Raw genomic sequence first — 17,596 nt, 5'->3', positions numbered from 1 at the left:
CTGCCAGGAAACAGTCTAATAATGCATATGTTCCCCATCTAGCTGACACGGCCCACTTCCTGAACTCAGCGGCGTAAACCTCAACCGATTTACGACCCTGCCTGAGCATCTTTAGTTTCCTTTCAGCAGTGGAAGCAATATCCGAATCATCATACTGTATATAATGGCCATGGCCTTAAAAAATTCCTGAACTGAGGATAACGCCTCATGGTCTGCATGAAGGCTATATGACCGGGGCCCCAAGGCCAATATGCGATACCTGGAGGGGAGTGCAGGTGGGCCTGAACCTCTCACACCCAGGCTCTGGACCTCTCACATCCAGAAAACCCACCAACACTGCTAAATTCAACACACAAAAGCAATAGAACACAGCAGTACATGCATCCAGCTACATTTAAGTGGTCAGCAGGTGCTCGTCAGCCAATCAGGATGCACTGTCATACACCCTTTACCTGCCATACCACATCTAGCAGCCATTAGCATTCAGGTGGGAGGCTTCAGTTGGACGCCATCGCAAGATTGCGTCGCTAGCAGGACCGCCCCGTGCAGGCATCCCTCCCACAGGGGTCCCTCCCTAACCGCACACCTGTCCGCCATGTCCTAGAGCTGAAAGAAAACGTTTAAAAACACACGATTGGTTCGCACGATGGCCAGAGGCCCCGGGCCTCTCTCACTGGCCGGGGCCCCAAGGCCAATATGCGATACCTGGAGGGGAGTGCAGGTGGGCCTGGACCTCTCACACCCAGGCTCTGGACCTCTCACATCCAGAAAACCCACCAACACTGCCTCCATACTGAATGCTAAATTCAACACACACAAGCAATAGAACACAGCAGTACATGCATGCAGCTACATTTAAGTGGTCAGCAGGTGCTCGTCAGCCAATCAGGATGCACTGTCATACACCCTTTACCTGCCATACCACATCTAGCAGCCATTAGCATTCAGGTGGGAGGCTTCAGTTGGACGCCATCGCAAGATTGCGTCGCTAGCAGGACCACCCGATGCAGGCATCCCTCCCACAGGGGTACCTCCCTAACCGCTCACCTGTCCGCCATGTCCTAGAGCTGAAAGAAAACGTTTAAAAACAAACGATTGGTTCGCACGATGGCCAGGGGCCCCGGGCCTCTCTCACTGGCCGGGGCCCCAAGGCCAATATGCGATACCTGGAGGGGAGTGCAGGTGGGCCTGGACCTCTCACACCCAGGCTCTGGACCTCTCACATCCAGAAAACCCACCAACACTGCCTCCATACTGAATGCTAAATTCAACACACACAAGCAATAGAACACAGCAGTACATGCATCCAGCTACATTTAAGTGGTCAGCAGGTGCTCGTCAGCCAATCAGGATGCACTGTCATACACCCTTTACCTGCCATACCACATCTAGCAGCCATTAGCATTCAGGTGGGAGGCTTCAGTTGGACGCCATCGCAAGATTGCGTCGCTAGCAGGACCGCCCCGTGCAGGCATCCCTCCCACAGGGGTCCCTCCCTAACCGCACACCTGTCCGCCATGTCCTAGAGCTGAAAGAAAACGTTTAAAAACACACGATTGGTTCGCACGATGGCCAGAGGCCCCGGGCCTCTCTCACTGGCTGGGGCCCCAAGGCCAATATGCGATACCTGGAGGGGAGTGCAGGTGGGCCTGGACCTCTCACACCCAGGCTCTGGACCTCTCACATCCAGAAAACCCACCAACACTGCCTCCATACTGAATGCTAAATTCAACACACACAAGCAATAGAACACAGCAGTACATGCATGCAGCTACATTTAAGTGGTCAGCAGGTGCTCGTCAGCCAATCAGGATGCACTGTCATACACCCTTTACCTGCCATACCACATCTAGCAGCCATTAGCATTCAGGTGGGAGGCTTCAGTTGGACGCCATCGCAAGATTGCGTCGCTAGCAGGACCGCCCCATGCAGGCATCCCTCCCACAGGGGTACCTCCCTAACCGCTCACCTGTCCGCCATGTCCTAGAGCTGAAAGAAAATGTTTAAAAACCAACGATTGGTTCGCACGATGGCCAGGGGCCCCGGGCCTCTCTCACTGGCCGGGGCCCCAAGGCCAATATGCGATACCTGGAGGGGAGTGCAGGTGGGCCTGGACCTCTCACACCCAGGCTCTGGACCTCTCACATCCAGAAAACCCACCAACACTGCCTCCATACTGAATGCTAAATTCAACACACACAAGCAATAGAACACAGCAGTACATGCATGCAGCTACATTTAAGTGGTCAGCAGGTGCTCGTCAGCCAATCAGGATGCACTGTCATACACCCTTTACCTGCCATACCACATCTAGCAGCCATTAGCATTCAGGCGGGAGGCTTCAGTTGGACGCCATCGCAAGATTGCGTCGCTAGCAGGACCGCCCCGTGCAGGCATCCCTCCCACAGGGGTCCCTCCCTAACCGCACACCTGTCCGCCATGTCCTAGAGCTGAAAGAAAACATTTAAAAACACATGATTGGTTCGCACGATGGCCAGGGGCCCCGGGCCTCTCTCACTGGCCGGGGCCCCAAGGCCAATATGCGATACCTGGAGGGGAATGCAGGTGGGCCTGGACCTCTCACACCCAGGCTCTGGACCTCTCACATCCAGAAAACCCACCAACACTGCCTTTATACTGAATGCTAAATTCAACACACACAAGCAATAGAACACAGCAGTACATGCATCCAGCTGAAGCCTCCCACCTGAATGCTAACGAGCACCTGCTGACCACTTAACGAGCACCTGCTGACAACTTAAATGTAGCTGGATGCATGGACTGCTGTGTTCTATTGCTTGTGTGTGTTGAATTTAGCATTCAGTATGGAGGCAGTGTTGGTGGGTTTTCTGGATGTGAGAGGACCAGAGCCTGGGTGTGAGAGGTCCAGGCCCACCTGCACTCCCCTTCAGGTATCGCATATTGGCCTTGGGGCCCCGGCCAGTGAGAGAGGCCCGGGGCCCCTGGCCATCGTGCGAACCAATCGTGTGTTTTTAAACGTTTTCTTTCAGCTCTAGGACATGGTGGACAGGTGTGCGGTTAGGGAGGGACCCCTGTGGGAGGGATGCCTGCACAGGGCGGTCCTGCTAGCGACGCAATCTTGCGATGGCGTCCAACTGAAGCCTCCCACCTGAATGCTAATGGCTGATAGATGTGGTATGGCAGGTAAAGGGTGTATGACAGTGCATCCTGATTGGCTGACGAGCACCTACTGACCACTTCAATATAGCTGGATGCATGTACTGCTGTGTTCTACTGCTTGTGTGTGTTGAAGGCTATATGCCCAGGTTTGAGAATCACCTGACAACAGGGTCTTTATGAATGTTACCCTTTGAGACTCAGTTCCTGACAAGGTAGGCCTCAACTCAAAATAAGTCAACACACGATTCCTGAAATTCTGAAAGTCAGATCTATGGCCAGAAAACTTTTCAGGTACGGACATGCAAAGGTCCGTGACTGGAGGGGATCGCACTGTATTTATAGTCAATTGAAGTTCCTGAACAGCCCCAGACAGTTGTGTAATCTGGGTTTGTTGATTAATATTCACCCCGGAAAGACCGTTTACCGCGGTGGTCAGGACTTCAACATGACTACGCAGTGCGTCCATAATGTTTGGTCTGCTGTTCTGTAACGATTGGTGTCAGCAACACAGATTTTTCTGATTATTGGTGATCTGCAGTATCACCAATAATACAGATGCTATACCAGATTATGTGGTGATCTGCAGAATCACCAATAATACTAGTATAGCTAGACACAGGACACCTAATGTGGTATTGTGTTTGGTGCAACAGTAATTGGAGAAGTTATCTCCCGAGGAGCGGGAGATACAGACAATACTGCAGCCAAGGATCCCCTGAGGGGCAGGGGATTCAGACTGCACTGCAGCCAGTGGACACCTGAGGAGCAGGGACCACTGACTGTGCTGCAAGATGATCTCCTGAGGAGCAGGTGATCAACAGACAGTACAGCAAGGCTGATCACCTAAGGGTTAGGTTAAGAATTTCCTCACTAGTTGCAAGACCCACCAGTGAGGGCAGAAAGGCCAAACAAGCAAGGTCAGCAACGAACGGACAGATATAGTACAGAGGCGGAAGACTGATTCTGTATCAAGGTACAGGCAGTGTCGGCAACAGTTATCAGATAGGCAGAAGTACCGAATCAGTAAGCAAGAGAGTAGTCAGGAAGGCGAGAGATCATAACAGTTAAACAGTAGAAATATAGCAATATCCTAGTCTAGGTGTGAAGTCCTTGGTTTCAACACCTGGGAACTAGACTAAAGAATGGTACACAAATCTATAATACAATAGTACTTAAAGCTATCAATGGAATCTGACTAAGTGTGAATTCCCAGCTCTGGCTGGTTCTAACACACTGTAAGATCTGACTAGGGTCTGAGTGCTCACACGTAAGCATTCACAACAGCAGACAACTCGCAACAGACAGGCAAGCCCTATAAATACCCAGAGCACTCCACAGCGCCGCCCCAGTCACTCAGTCAATCCGGAGCATAGCTGGAGTCAGCTGACCGGCTTGATCAGCTGACTCCCCTTTTACTTGCATAAAGGTCCTGTCGTCTGGCACGCGCGCGCGTAGCTCTTAATCTGTGTGCACTAGAAGGACCAGGCGAACAAGTAGCGTGTAGCTGCACGGCAGAAGCCGCCAGCTGGAACGTGGAGATGGCCGCCATGCCACTTGCCCATGCGGCGGCATCTCCGCTATTCTTTACAGCGCATAAAAGTTTACGAGCGCAGGGCGATCCGCGCGAAGTGCCCATTAAAGCCTATAGACTTAGCGCGTGCATAGGACTTGCGCGCACAAAACTTTGCGCGCGGTAGTTAGCGCGTGATCTGATTGACAAAACCGGTACTAACCTATTTAGCACCCTGGTTAGCGCGCCTAAAGACTTTAGACATGCTAAGTAGGTTAGCACCGCATAAAGAATCAAGCCCTTTGTCTCTTCTGTCTTTTTCCTTTGTTTTTATATACAATCAAGAATTAATAAATTATCAAACGATGAAGCAAAATAAACCCAACACAAGAGAGCTTCAGTGAAGCACAATTATTCTAGTTGGGTACAGTACAAATATGTACGCTTCATTAATTCTAAGGAAGAAATAGCATTAATTCTTCCAAGTGTCTATTTCATATTGTCACATCTTTCATGTATTGTTTAGGGAGCTGAACAACACTAGGATTTGTGCAATAAAGGAGGAATAGTTTTCTCCAGGGGCATAACTACAGGGGAAGATCTCCTGCAGCCGCAGGGGGGCTCAGAGCATCTAGGGGACCCCAACTCTTACTTTACTCCATCTGAGAAAGGAGTCCATCTTTCAGACAAAGTGTATTTGTAGCTACGCTTGTTATGGGTGTGAAGATCACCATGTTCATACTTTTTATGACCCTTTCAAGATGGGCCCCAGGTTGTGAGGGTTACCAGGGGTTAGCAAGGGAAGGGGTGGAAACATTGAGGGCCCATCAAAGTTTTGCCGGGAGTCCTCATGATTCATAGGTACACCTGTGGTTTGTCCTGTTACATGTTTACACAAATAAAGTTTGGGGTTTATGGTTCCTAAAATGTTTCAACAAGTTCTCATCTGTTTATATTTCATTAACACAGATGGAAATGTTGCCCTGAAAGGTCAAGCAGCACAGTCCTCTACCTACAATGCTGACAGTGCTGCCAATAAAGCTATTGATGGCAACTTGGACTCCAACTTCCTTTCTGGTTCTTGCGCCTGCACCAACAATGATGTCTCCCCCTGGTGGAGGGTGGACTTACTGCAGCCCTATAAAATCTCCAAAGTCATAATCACCAACAGAGGAGACTGCTGCTGGGATCGGCTGGCCGGTGCCAGTATCCTTATCGGGAACTCTACAGAAAACAATGGAAATAATAATCCAAGGTAATGTTTACTATTTGTGTAACTTTTATTTTACATAAGGATAAAGCAGGTGTGTATCTACAAACTGTGGTGCGTCACTTACTTAAGGCCCCAGGTAAAATGTATTATTGATATTAGTAATAAAAGTAGTTTTATGTTGCTTTTCTACCTGCATTCTGTAGTCTCAGAGGCTCGGGAAAAGAGGTAGGTTTTTAGCTTATTCTTAATCACTCTGCGACTGCCTAACACAGGATGGCGACCACAGAGTGGCTCCCTTGTTCCTCGATCATGCGCCAGCAAGTGATCTCGTGATGCGGAAGATTTAAAGGGGATAACGGCCAGCTGCTGTATTGTTGTGTGATGGGACAATAAAAGTGCAAGTTCCTTAACCTGGCCTGTGTACGGAATTTTCTTCATGATCTATTAATGAACTATCAAGGGACCCCAACAACCCATCCCAGTGTTAGGTAGCCTGATGTGTGTCCCAGAATTACTGATGAAGATGAGCCCCCAAATAACATTAGATAGCCAGAGGTGATGACAAGTATTATATAGCCAGATGTGCCCCTCAATATTAGGGAGCCAGATGTGCCCACAGTAGTTGGACACAAAGGTGCCCCCTAGTATCACATAGCCTGAAGTGCAACCCAGTATTAGGTAGGGCGAGGCGCACCTGAGTATTATCTAATCAGATGTGGTCTCCAGCATTTGGTTGCCACATATGCACCTAGTACTAGGTAGCCAGACATGCCTCAAGTATTGGGTAGCCAAAGATGACCCCAGTATCTTGTGGCCTAAGATACAACCCAATATTAGGTAGCCCAAAGTGCACCCAAGTATTATGTAGCCAGATGTGCCCCCAGTATTAGGTATCCAGGTGTGGTCTCCAGTTTTAGGTAGCCAGATGTGCCCCGCAGTATTACGCAGCCTGTGGGGCACTCTAGTTTTAGGTAGCCAGATGTGCCCCGCAGTATTATGTAGCCTGTGGTGCATGCTAGTATTAGGTAGCCAGATGTGCCCCGCAGTATTATGTAGCCTGTGGTGCATGCTAGTATTAGGTAGCCAGATGTGCCCCGCAGTATTATGTAGCCTGTGGGGCACTCTAGTATTAGGTAGCCAGATGTGCCCCGCAGTATTACGTAGCCTGTGGGACACTCTAGTATTAGGTAGCCAGATGTGCCCCGCAGTATTATGTAGCCTGTGGGGCATGCTAGTATTAGGTAGCCAGATGTGCCCCGCAGTATTATGTAGCCTGTGGGGCACTCTAATATTAGGTAGCCAGAGGCAGCCCCTAAGGAGGTCACATTGGCAACCCTATCTGCACTTACTACACATCCTTTTATTGTCTTCCCTTTGCTATGTTGTTACAGCTGTGCAGTGATCTCCTCCATACAGAACAGTAGCGCTCTGACCTTCCAGTGTAACGATATGGTTGGACAATATGTGAACATCGTCATCTTTGGGCAGCACCAATTCCTCCAGCTGTGTGAAGTTCAGGTGTTTGGGGTGCCGGCTGGTAAGTTGTGTTCGTCCTCGGATAATAATGGACCTATAGCTTCTGGAAGTGGCTAATTGAATACTGTACTTTATATCAGGGATGCTCGGATGTGCCTCATCCACGAATTCGGCAATCCGCGTGGTTGCAAAAAAAAATCCGCATTCGGCCCCGCCGCATGCGGATTTTCGTCCGTGTCCACGCAACCACGCGGATTTTCTTCCGTGAATGGCATAATCACGTGTGGATTCCCGCCCGGAGGCGGATTTTCTTTTAACATTAATAACAAAGCCCCCATACATGCTACAATCCCCCAAATTGCATGGATTATCGAGGTGATAAGGGGCAACATAATGGCTTTTAAAGACAAATCACCACTGTAAATGGGGCTATTAATTGGTAATACGTGGTTTTAAAAAGGGATATACGCGTTAAGCAATCAAAGAGGTGAAGGCGAGTTCCAATGGCACTTGGCGGCGAAGGTACCGCTGGAGGAGGATGAGTGGCTGACGCCAAAAAGGCTCCAGAGAGGTTTTTGTAATTTTTTTTTTTTTTTGCAGCAATTAGCAATGACATCGCAGCAGAGTTGTCAGTGGACACGGGCAGTGTGAACGCAGAGTGCAATGGTGGTAGCGACTGAGTCAGGAGAAGGACTATGCGGGCGGTCAGTTCAGCAGCACAGAAGGACCACGGCAACATACTGGTAGTAGTAGTAGCAGCACAGCGTTATAGTGCTGGCCAAAAAATTAAATGCACCCGGTGACCCGGGCAGTGTGAACGCAGACAGAGTACATTGGTGGAAGCGAGTGAGTCAGGAGGAGGAGGACTATGCGGGCGGTCAATTCAGCAACACAGAAGGACCATGGCAACATACTGGTGGTAGTAGTAGCAGCACAGCGTCATAGTGCTGGCCAAAAAATTAAATGGTCAATTATGGAGAAAAGAAAAGAAAAAAACCGCAGGGGTACCAGGAGCCCTTATGGTGTATTACCTTCAGATAAGGGAATAAAAATTAAGAGTAAATATACTCACAAGTGTAGGTTGCTTAGAGGCAACCACTTGTACAGGCTTGTGGGGAAGTCCCGTCCCCACTCGGTCTTTATAGTGATCGGTCGCTGCTCCTTAGAAAAAGGCTTCACTTCTCGTCGGTCGTGAAGGACCCCACGCGTGGGGTAATACAGGATTGTTTTTCGAAGGGGGTAGGAGGCGCCCGTATAGTGTGTTGAGTGTTCCCTTTGTACAAGGAGACTCCACTTGATAAATGGTTAAGAGGGTTTATTTAGCACAATAGACAACGCGTTTCGCGGTCCAAGCCGCTTCTTCAGGTCAATTACAGGTGCTTTTAAAACAAATAAATGAAATTAAATAAAATTAAATAAAAACAATAAAGGAAGCACAATAAAAGAAAACATAATAAAAACTTACTGGCAGGGCACTTGGAGTAAAATATGCATACTGACATATGATGATATAGACATATATAGACATATATACATATATAAATTGATGATACGTTAAGTTACAACGACAAACTGTTGGGATCCCTAGGATCCGGTAATGAGTAGCAGTAATATACGTTTACAATGAATACAAGTAGTAGTAGTAACGATATCGAGGTTCACAGGTGTACGTTAGCTCGACCGCTTTCTGTTATGTTGATAGGTGGAGGCGGAAGGAGGTATATATGTGGTTTTTTGTGGGATCTACATCAAGGGTAGATTATATATATGCGGTAGTAGATACTGTGGAGGTAGGGATGGTCCTAGAGGGAAGGAGGGAGGGGGGGGGGGGGGAAGAGAGAGATGATTGCTGCGAGTAGAATAGCTGTGAGTGGGACTGCTACGAGTAGGACCTAATATAGGGCATCAGCAACACACTTATGAACACACTTATGAACATAAATTCTATATGAGTTAGAGATATAGTTAAGGTTTACAGATTGTGTATACAAGGAAAGGAATGATCAATTCCCGCAATGTAGTAAATTCAATCCCACCAATAATACTTCATCAGTCCCGAGAATTGTGGGAGCCTGGATGGGAGTAAATTACTAGTATCCTAAACTCTGCTTCTAATCTTCTTATCAGTGGGTGAGGGGGAGGGGAGAGAGAATATTCTCTAATACTATGTGGTAGGTAGGATATTGAGGTATATGATTCCTATTAATGATATAGTGGATGGAGAGTCCGTTCCTCTTCCGGAATAGATACATTCTTAAACGCTCACTCACAGAGCCACCGGCTTGGCGCTCTGGCTCTCCGGGCTCTCTGATAAGGTAAGATACTCTACACACCCACATGGGGCCCCCACTCAAATCCTATAGCCTGTACTTAATGCAGTACAGATTCCGACCCTAAGAGGATCCGTAGTACTAGCCCTTAGACTACCCCCTCTGCTCACTACTATACCCCAAGAGGTGACACATATATATATATATATATATAATAACATATTCCCTGTGACCCCTCCAGCTCTATCTACACCTCCTGGGCTATCCCGTGTGTCTCACTAGGACACACTGGGGTGCCCTCACACATATCCTAGATACCCACTTTGACCTCAATTGGTCTAACCCAGTGTCTCCTTTCCAGCAATATTGGGAAGAATACTCCCCCCACGACCTCATTAAGTATAGGAGGTACCCCAAATCCCGCCCCCCACCCCATCCCCTGTGGACAACGTATATTAGGTCCTACTCGTAGCAGTCCCACTCACAGCTATTCTACTCGCAGCAATCATCTCTCTCTTCCCCCCCCCCCCCCCTCCCTCCTTCCCTCTAGGACCATCCCTACCTCCACAGTATCTACTACCGCATATATATAATCTACCCTTGATGTAGATCCCACAAAAAACCACATATATACCTCCTTCCGCCTCCACCTATCAACATAACAGAAAGCGGTCGAGCTAACGTACACCTGTGAACCTCGATATCGTTACTACTACTACTTGTATTCATTGTAAACGTATATTACTGCTACTCATTACCGGATCCTAGGGATCCCAACAGTTTGTCGTTGTAACTTAACGTATCATCAATTTATATATGTATATATGTCTATATATGTCTATATCATCATATGTCAGTATGCATATTTTACTCCAAGTGCCCTGCCAGTAAGTTTTTATTATGTTTTCTTTTATTGTGCTTCCTTTATTGTTTTTATTTAATTTTATTTAATTTCATTTATTTGTTTTAAAAGCACCTGTAATTGACCTGAAGAAGCGGCTTGGACCGCGAAACGCGTTGTCTATTGTGCTAAATAAACCCTCTTAACCATTTATCAAGTGGAGTCTCCTTGTACAAAGGGAACACTCAACACACTATACGGGCGCCTCCTACCCCCTTCGAAAAAATTAAATGCACCCGGTGACCCGGGCAGTGTGAACGCAGACAGAGTACATTGGTGGAAGCGATTGAGTCAGGAGGAGGAGGACAATGCGGGCGGTCAGTTCAGCAGCACAGAACAGAAGGACCATGGCAACATACTGGTGGTAGTAGTAGCACAGTGTCACAGTGCTGGCCAAAAAATTAAATGCACCCAGTGACCCGGGCAGTGTGAACGCAGAGTGCAGCAGTGGGAAGCGACTGAGTCAGGAGGAGGAGGACAATGTGGGCGGTCAGTTCAGCAGCAGCAGCACAGAAGGACCATGCCAACATACTGGTGGTAGTAGTAGTAGCACAGTGTCATAGTGCTGGCCAAAAAATTAAATGCACCCGGTGACCCGGGCAGTGATAACACAGACAGAGTGCATTGGTGGTACCGTGGTAGCGACTGAGTCAGGAGGAGGAGGAGGACAAAGCGGGCGTTCAGTTCAGCAGCAGCAGCAGCAGCACAGAAGGACCATGGCAACATACTGGTGGTAGTAGTAGCAGCACAGCGTCATAGTGCTGGCCAAAAAATTAAATGCACTCGGTGACCCGGGCAGTGTGAACGCAGAGTGCAGCAGTGGGAAGCGACTGAGTCAGGAGGAGGAGGACAATGCGGGCGGTCAGTTCAGCAGCAGCAGCATAGAAGGACCATGCCAACATACTGGTGGTAGTAGTAGTAGCACAGTGTCATAGTGCTGGCCAAAAAATTAAATGCACTCGGTGACCCGGGCAGTGATAACGCAGACAGAGTGCATTGGTGGTACCGTGGTAGCTAATGAGTCAGGAGGAGGACAAAGCGGGCGTTCAGTTCAGCAGCAGCACAGAAGGACCATGGCAACATACTGGTGGTAGTAGTAGCAGCACAGCGTCATAGTGCTGGCCAAAAAATTAAATGCACCCGGTGACCCGGGCAGTGATAACGCAGACAGAGTGCATTGGTGGTACCGTGGTAGCGACTGAGTCAGGAGGAGGAGGAGGACAAAGTGGGCGTTCAGTTCAGCAGCAGCAGCACAGAAGGACCATGGCAACATACTGGTGGTAGTAGTAGTAGCACAGTGTCATAGTGCTGGCCAAAAAATTAAATGCACCCGGTGACCCGGGCAGTGATAACGCAGACAGAGTGCATTGGTGGTACCGTGGTAGCGACTGAGTCAGGAGGAGGAGGAGGACAAAGCGGGCGTTCAGTTCAGCAGCAGCAGCACAGAAGGACCATGGCAACATACTGGTGGTAGTAGTAGCAGCACAGTGTCATAGTGCTGGCCAAAAAATTAAATGCACCCGGTGACCTGGGCAGTGATAACGCAGACAGAGTGCATTGGTGGTACCGTGGTAGCGACTGAGTCAGGAGGAGGAGGAGGACAAAGCGGGCGTTCAGTTCAGCAGCAGCAGCACAGAAGGACCATGGCAACATACTGGTGGTAGTAGTAGCAGCACAGCGTCATAGTGCTGGCCAAAAAATTAAATGCACTCGGTGACCCGGGCAGTGTGAACGCAGAGTGCAGCAGTGGGAAGCGACTGAGTCAGGAGGAGGAGGACAATGCGGGCGGTCAGTTCAGCAGCAGCAGCATAGAAGGACCATGCCAACATACTGGTGGTAGTAGTAGTAGCACAGTGTCATAGTGCTGGCCAAAAAATTAAATGCACTCGGTGACCCGGGCAGTGATAACGCAGACAGAGTGCATTGGTGGTACCGTGGTAGCTAATGAGTCAGGAGGAGGACAAAGCGGGCGTTCAGTTCAGCAGCAGCACAGAAGGACCATGGCAACATACTGGTGGTAGTAGTAGCAGCACAGCGTCATAGTGCTGGCCAAAAAATTAAATGCACCCGGTGACCCGGGCAGTGATAACGCAGACAGAGTGCATTGGTGGTACCGTGGTAGCGACTGAGTCAGGAGGAGGAGGAGGACAAAGTGGGCGTTCAGTTCAGCAGCAGCAGCACAGAAGGACCATGGCAACATACTGGTGGTAGTAGTAGTAGCACAGTGTCATAGTGCTGGCCAAAAAATTAAATGCACCCGGTGACCCGGGCAGTGATAACGCAGACAGAGTGCATTGGTGGTACCGTGGTAGCGACTGAGTCAGGAGGAGGAGGAGGACAAAGCGGGCGTTCAGTTCAGCAGCAGCAGCACAGAAGGACCATGGCAACATACTGGTGGTAGTAGTAGCAGCACAGTGTCATAGTGCTGGCCAAAAAATTAAATGCACCCGGTGACCTGGGCAGTGATAACGCAGACAGAGTGCATTGGTGGTACCGTGGTAGCGACTGAGTCAGGAGGAGGAGGAGGACAAAGCGGGCGTTCAGTTCAGCAGCAGCAGCACAGAAGGACCATGGCAACATACTGGTGGTAGTAGTAGCAGCACAGCGTCATAGTGCTGGCCAAAAAATTAAATGCACTCGGTGACCCGGGCAGTGTGAACGCAGAGTGCAGCAGTGGGAAGCGACTGAGTCAGGAGGAGGAGGACAATGCGGGCGGTCAGTTCAGCAGCAGCAGCATAGAAGGACCATGCCAACATACTGGTGGTAGTAGTAGTAGCACAGTGTCATAGTGCTGGCCAAAAAATTAAATGCACTCGGTGACCCGGGCAGTGATAACGCAGACAGAGTGCATTGGTGGTACCGTGGTAGCTAATGAGTCAGGAGGAGGACAAAGCGGGCGTTCAGTTCAGCAGCAGCACAGAAGGACCATGGCAACATACTGGTGGTAGTAGTAGCAGCACAGCGTCATAGTGCTGGCCAAAAAATTAAATGCACCCGGTGACCCGGGCAGTGATAACGCAGACAGAGTGCATTGGTGGTACCGTGGTAGCGACTGAGTCAGGAGGAGGAGGAGGACAAAGTGGGCGTTCAGTTCAGCAGCAGCAGCACAGAAGGACCATGGCAACATACTGGTGGTAGTAGTAGTAGCACAGTGTCATAGTGCTGGCCAAAAAATTAAATGCACCCGGTGACCCGGGCAGTGATAACGCAGACAGAGTGCATTGGTGGTACCGTGGTAGCGACTGAGTCAGGAGGAGGAGGAGGACAAAGCGGGCGTTCAGTTCAGCAGCAGCAGCACAGAAGGACCATGGCAACATACTGGTGGTAGTAGTAGCAGCACAGTGTCATAGTGCTGGCCAAAAAATTAAATGCACCCGGTGACCTGGGCAGTGATAACGCAGACAGAGTACATTGGTGGAAGCGACTGAGTCAGGAGGAGGAGGACAATGCGGGTGGTCAGTTCAGCAGCAGCAGCACAGAAGGACCATGGCAACATACTGGTGGTAGTAGTAGTAGCACAGTGTCATAGTGCTGGCCAAAAAATTAAATGCACCCGGTGACCCGGGCAGTGATAACGCAGACAGAGTGCATTGGTGGTACCGTGGTAGCGACTGAGTCAGGAGGAGGAGGAGGACAAAGCGGGCGTTCAGTTCAGCAGCAGCAGCAGCAGCAGCAGCACAGAAGGACCATGGCAACATACTGGTGGTAGTAGTAGTAGCACAGCATCATAGTGCTGGCCAAAAAATTAAATGCACCCAGTGACCCGGGCAGTGTGAACGCAGAGTGTAGTAGCGACTGAGTCAGGAGGACAAAGCGGGCGGTCAGTTCAGCAGCTCAGAAGGAGGACCATGGCAACTTACTGGTAGTAGTACCATAACACCAAAAAATTAACCAAGGTAGGCACTAGGCAGGTAGTAACTGTCTTTATAAAGGCAGGCATAGTTAACAACAGCACATGCAGCAGCCACTTCATGTCCCCCTGTGTCCGACAATAGGGGCCAGGAACTCACCTTCCACCCAAGCCTGGTTGATTTTCAGTAAGGTGAGTTTGTCCACAGAGGCGTGGGAGAGCCGAGAACGCTTCTCTGTGACCACGCCACCGGCCGCACTAAAGCATCTCTCTGAGAGGACACTGGAAGGAGGGCAGGATAGGAGTTCCAGGGCGTACTGGGAAAGCTCGCTCCAGATGTCCAGTCTCTTGACCCAGTACTCCAAGGGGTCCACGGGGCTGTCGGTGTCATTGAGCCCGCTGGATGCAGTGGTGCTCAAATACCCCTTTTTAAAATTCGAGTTTGGTCGAATTCGAATAGTAAATTATTCGAGGTCAGTCGAATATTCGAGTCGAATAATTTTTACTATTCGATTCGACCTCGGACTTCGAGCTGACTATTCGAGTCGGTATTCGAGCTCATTATTCGAGCTGACTATTCGAATTGGCCTTAAATAGCTTCCAACACTTGTTTTGAGGGTGAATGATGCAAGAAACGTCTTTTTTTCCAAGTAACAACAGCAAGTGATTATGTGGGGATGTTCCTTTAAAAAAAAAAAGGTGGAAAGAGAAGTTGTGTCCAGAATTTTGTTCAGTACTGTATATACTTCTTCTTCTTCTTCTTCTTCTTCTTTATCTTCTATATCTTCTTCTTCTATATCTTCTTCTATATCTTCTTCTTCTTCTTCTATATTGTCTTCTTCTTTTTCTTCTTCTTCATCTTCTTCTTCTTCATCTTCTAATCTTCATCTTCTTCTTCTTCTTCATCTTCTTCATCTTCTTCTTCATCTTCTTCACCTTCTTCTTCTTCTTCTTCATCTTCTTCTTCTTCTTCATCTTCTTCTTCTTCATCTTCTTCTTCATCTTCTTCTTCTTCTTCTTCATCTTCTTCTTCTTCATCTTCTTCATCTTCTTCATCTTCTTCTTCTTCATCTTCTTCATCTTCTTCTTCTTCTTCTTCATCTTCTTCATCTTCTTCTTCTTCATCATCTTCTTCTTCTTCTTCTTCATCTTCTTCATCTTCTTCTTCATCTTCTTCATCTTCTTCATCTTCTTCATCTTCTTCTTCTTCTTCTTCTTCTTCTTCTTCTTCTTCTTCTCCTTCTCCTTTTTCTATATCGTCTTCTTCTTCTTCACTTATTTCTCTTTCCATTTTTTTTTTTAAAGAAATGCAGCTATTTTTGAGCGTAACAAATAGCTGGTGGGCGCACGAATGTTGGAAGCGCCATTGTATGTGCTCCCTGGCAGTGGAAACACACAGACAGCAGGAGGTAAATTCAGCAGCAGGAGAAGGAGGATGAGTGTGTGGCAGCAGGCAGTCAATGAGGCAGGCAGCGTGACATAATAGCCCTGGTACCTAGCGGTGATACCAGGGCTGTAAATAAACACAACAGGAGGTCCCAGACAGCGGTCGTGCAGCCCACATCGTGTCCAATACACAACTGGGACAACACAGTTTTCAACCCGGGCACCTCAGAAAAATTAAACCTTTCTTTTTTTAATGGTTTTTTGGTTTTGGTTTTACAACCAATTACACAGATATAGCTATTATTTGACGTAATAGCTGGTGGCAGAGTGGCAGCAGAAGGTAATTCTGTGTACCCTGGCAGTGGGAAACACAGACAGACAGCAGCAGCAGCAGGAGGAGGAATGGAGGAGGAGCAGTGTGAGTGTGGCAGCAGGTAGGCAGCGTGACATAATAGCCCTGGTACCTAGCGGTGATACCAGGGCTGTAAATAAACACAACAGGAGGTCCCAGACAGCGGTCGTGCAGCCCACATCGTGTCCAATACACAACTGGGACAACACAGTTTTCAACCCGGGCACCTCAGAAAAATTAAACCTTTCTTTTTTAATGGTTTTTTGGTTTTGGTTTTACAACCAATTACACAGATATAGCTATTGTTTGACGTAATAGCTGGTGGCAGAGTGGCAGCAGAAGGTAAATCTGTGTACCCTGGCAGTGGGAAACACAGACAGACAGCAGCAGCAGCAGGAGGAGGAATGGAGGAGGAGCAGTGTGAGTGTGGCAGCAGGTAGGCAGCGTGACATAATAGCCCTGGTACCTAGCGGTGATACCAGGGCTGTAAATAAACACAACAGGAGGTCCCAGACAGCGGTCGTGCAGCCCACATCGTGTCCAATACACAACTGGGACAACACAGTTTTCAACCCGGGCACCTCAGAAAAATGAAACCTTTTTTTTTTTAATGGTTTTTTTAGTTTTGGTTTTACAACCAATATAGCTATTGTTTGACGTAATAGCTGGTGGCAGAGTGGCAGCAGAAGGTAATTCTGTGTACCCTGGCAGTGGGAAACACAGACAGACAGCAGCAGCAGCAGGAGGAGGAATGGAGGAGGAGCAGTGTGAGTGTGGCAGCAGGTAGGCAGCGTGACATAATAGCCCTGGTACCTAGCGGTGATACCAGGGCTGTAAATAAACACAACAGGAGGTCCCAGACAGCGGTCGTGCAGCCCACATCGTGTCCAATACACAACTGGGACAACACAGTTTTCAACCCGGGCACCTCAGAAAAATTAAACCTTTTTTTTTTTTAATGGTTTTTTTAGTTTTGGTTTTACAACCAATATAGCTATTGTTTGACGTAATAGCTGGTGGCAGAGTGGCAGCAGAAGGTAATTCTGTGTACCCTGGCAGTGGGAAACACAGACAGACAGCAGAAGGGCAGTACACAGCAGCCCACTGTAGGTGTAAAATGTGTGGCTGCAGGCGACGTAATAGTCAAAGTGAACCAGGCTGGCTTAGTGAGCAGGAGCCAGGAGGTGGTAAAGGGTGGTAAGGCACATTAACGATGGTTCTAAGTTCCGGCAGCCAGTTCTTGTCCCCCTCTCGCCGACAACAGGGGCCAGGAACTCGCCTTCCACCCACGCCTGGTTCATCTTGAGAAACGTCAGTCTGTCCACAGACTTGTGAGACAGACGTGAGCGTTTCTCGGTGACCACGCCACCAGCTGCACTGAAGCAGCGCTCGGACAGCACGCTGGAAGGGGGGCAGGACAGCACTTCCAGGGCGTACTGCGCCAGCTCGCTCCAGATCTCCAGGCGCTTGACCCAATACTCCATGGGATCAACAGGG

General features: G+C 48.8%; 1 protein-coding gene across 1 annotated transcript in view; it reads left to right on the top strand.

The window, feature by feature from the left end:
- Nucleotides 1–17,596, top strand: part of LOC137504622 (uncharacterized) — an 80,287-nt gene that overhangs the window by 22,223 nt on the left and 40,468 nt on the right. Inside the window, exons 2-3 of the mRNA XM_068233204.1 lie at nucleotides 5,621–5,906; nucleotides 7,256–7,401. Coding sequence (XP_068089305.1) covers nucleotides 5,621–5,906; nucleotides 7,256–7,401 — 432 coding nt within the window. The remainder of the gene's footprint in view (nucleotides 1–5,620; nucleotides 5,907–7,255; nucleotides 7,402–17,596) is intronic.

Source organism: Hyperolius riggenbachi, chromosome 4, assembly GCF_040937935.1.
Source record: "Hyperolius riggenbachi isolate aHypRig1 chromosome 4, aHypRig1.pri, whole genome shotgun sequence".
Lineage (NCBI taxonomy): Eukaryota > Metazoa > Chordata > Amphibia > Anura > Hyperoliidae > Hyperolius > Hyperolius riggenbachi.
Note: the sequence above shows the minus strand (reverse complement) of the source record. Positions and strands in the feature narration are given on the sequence as shown.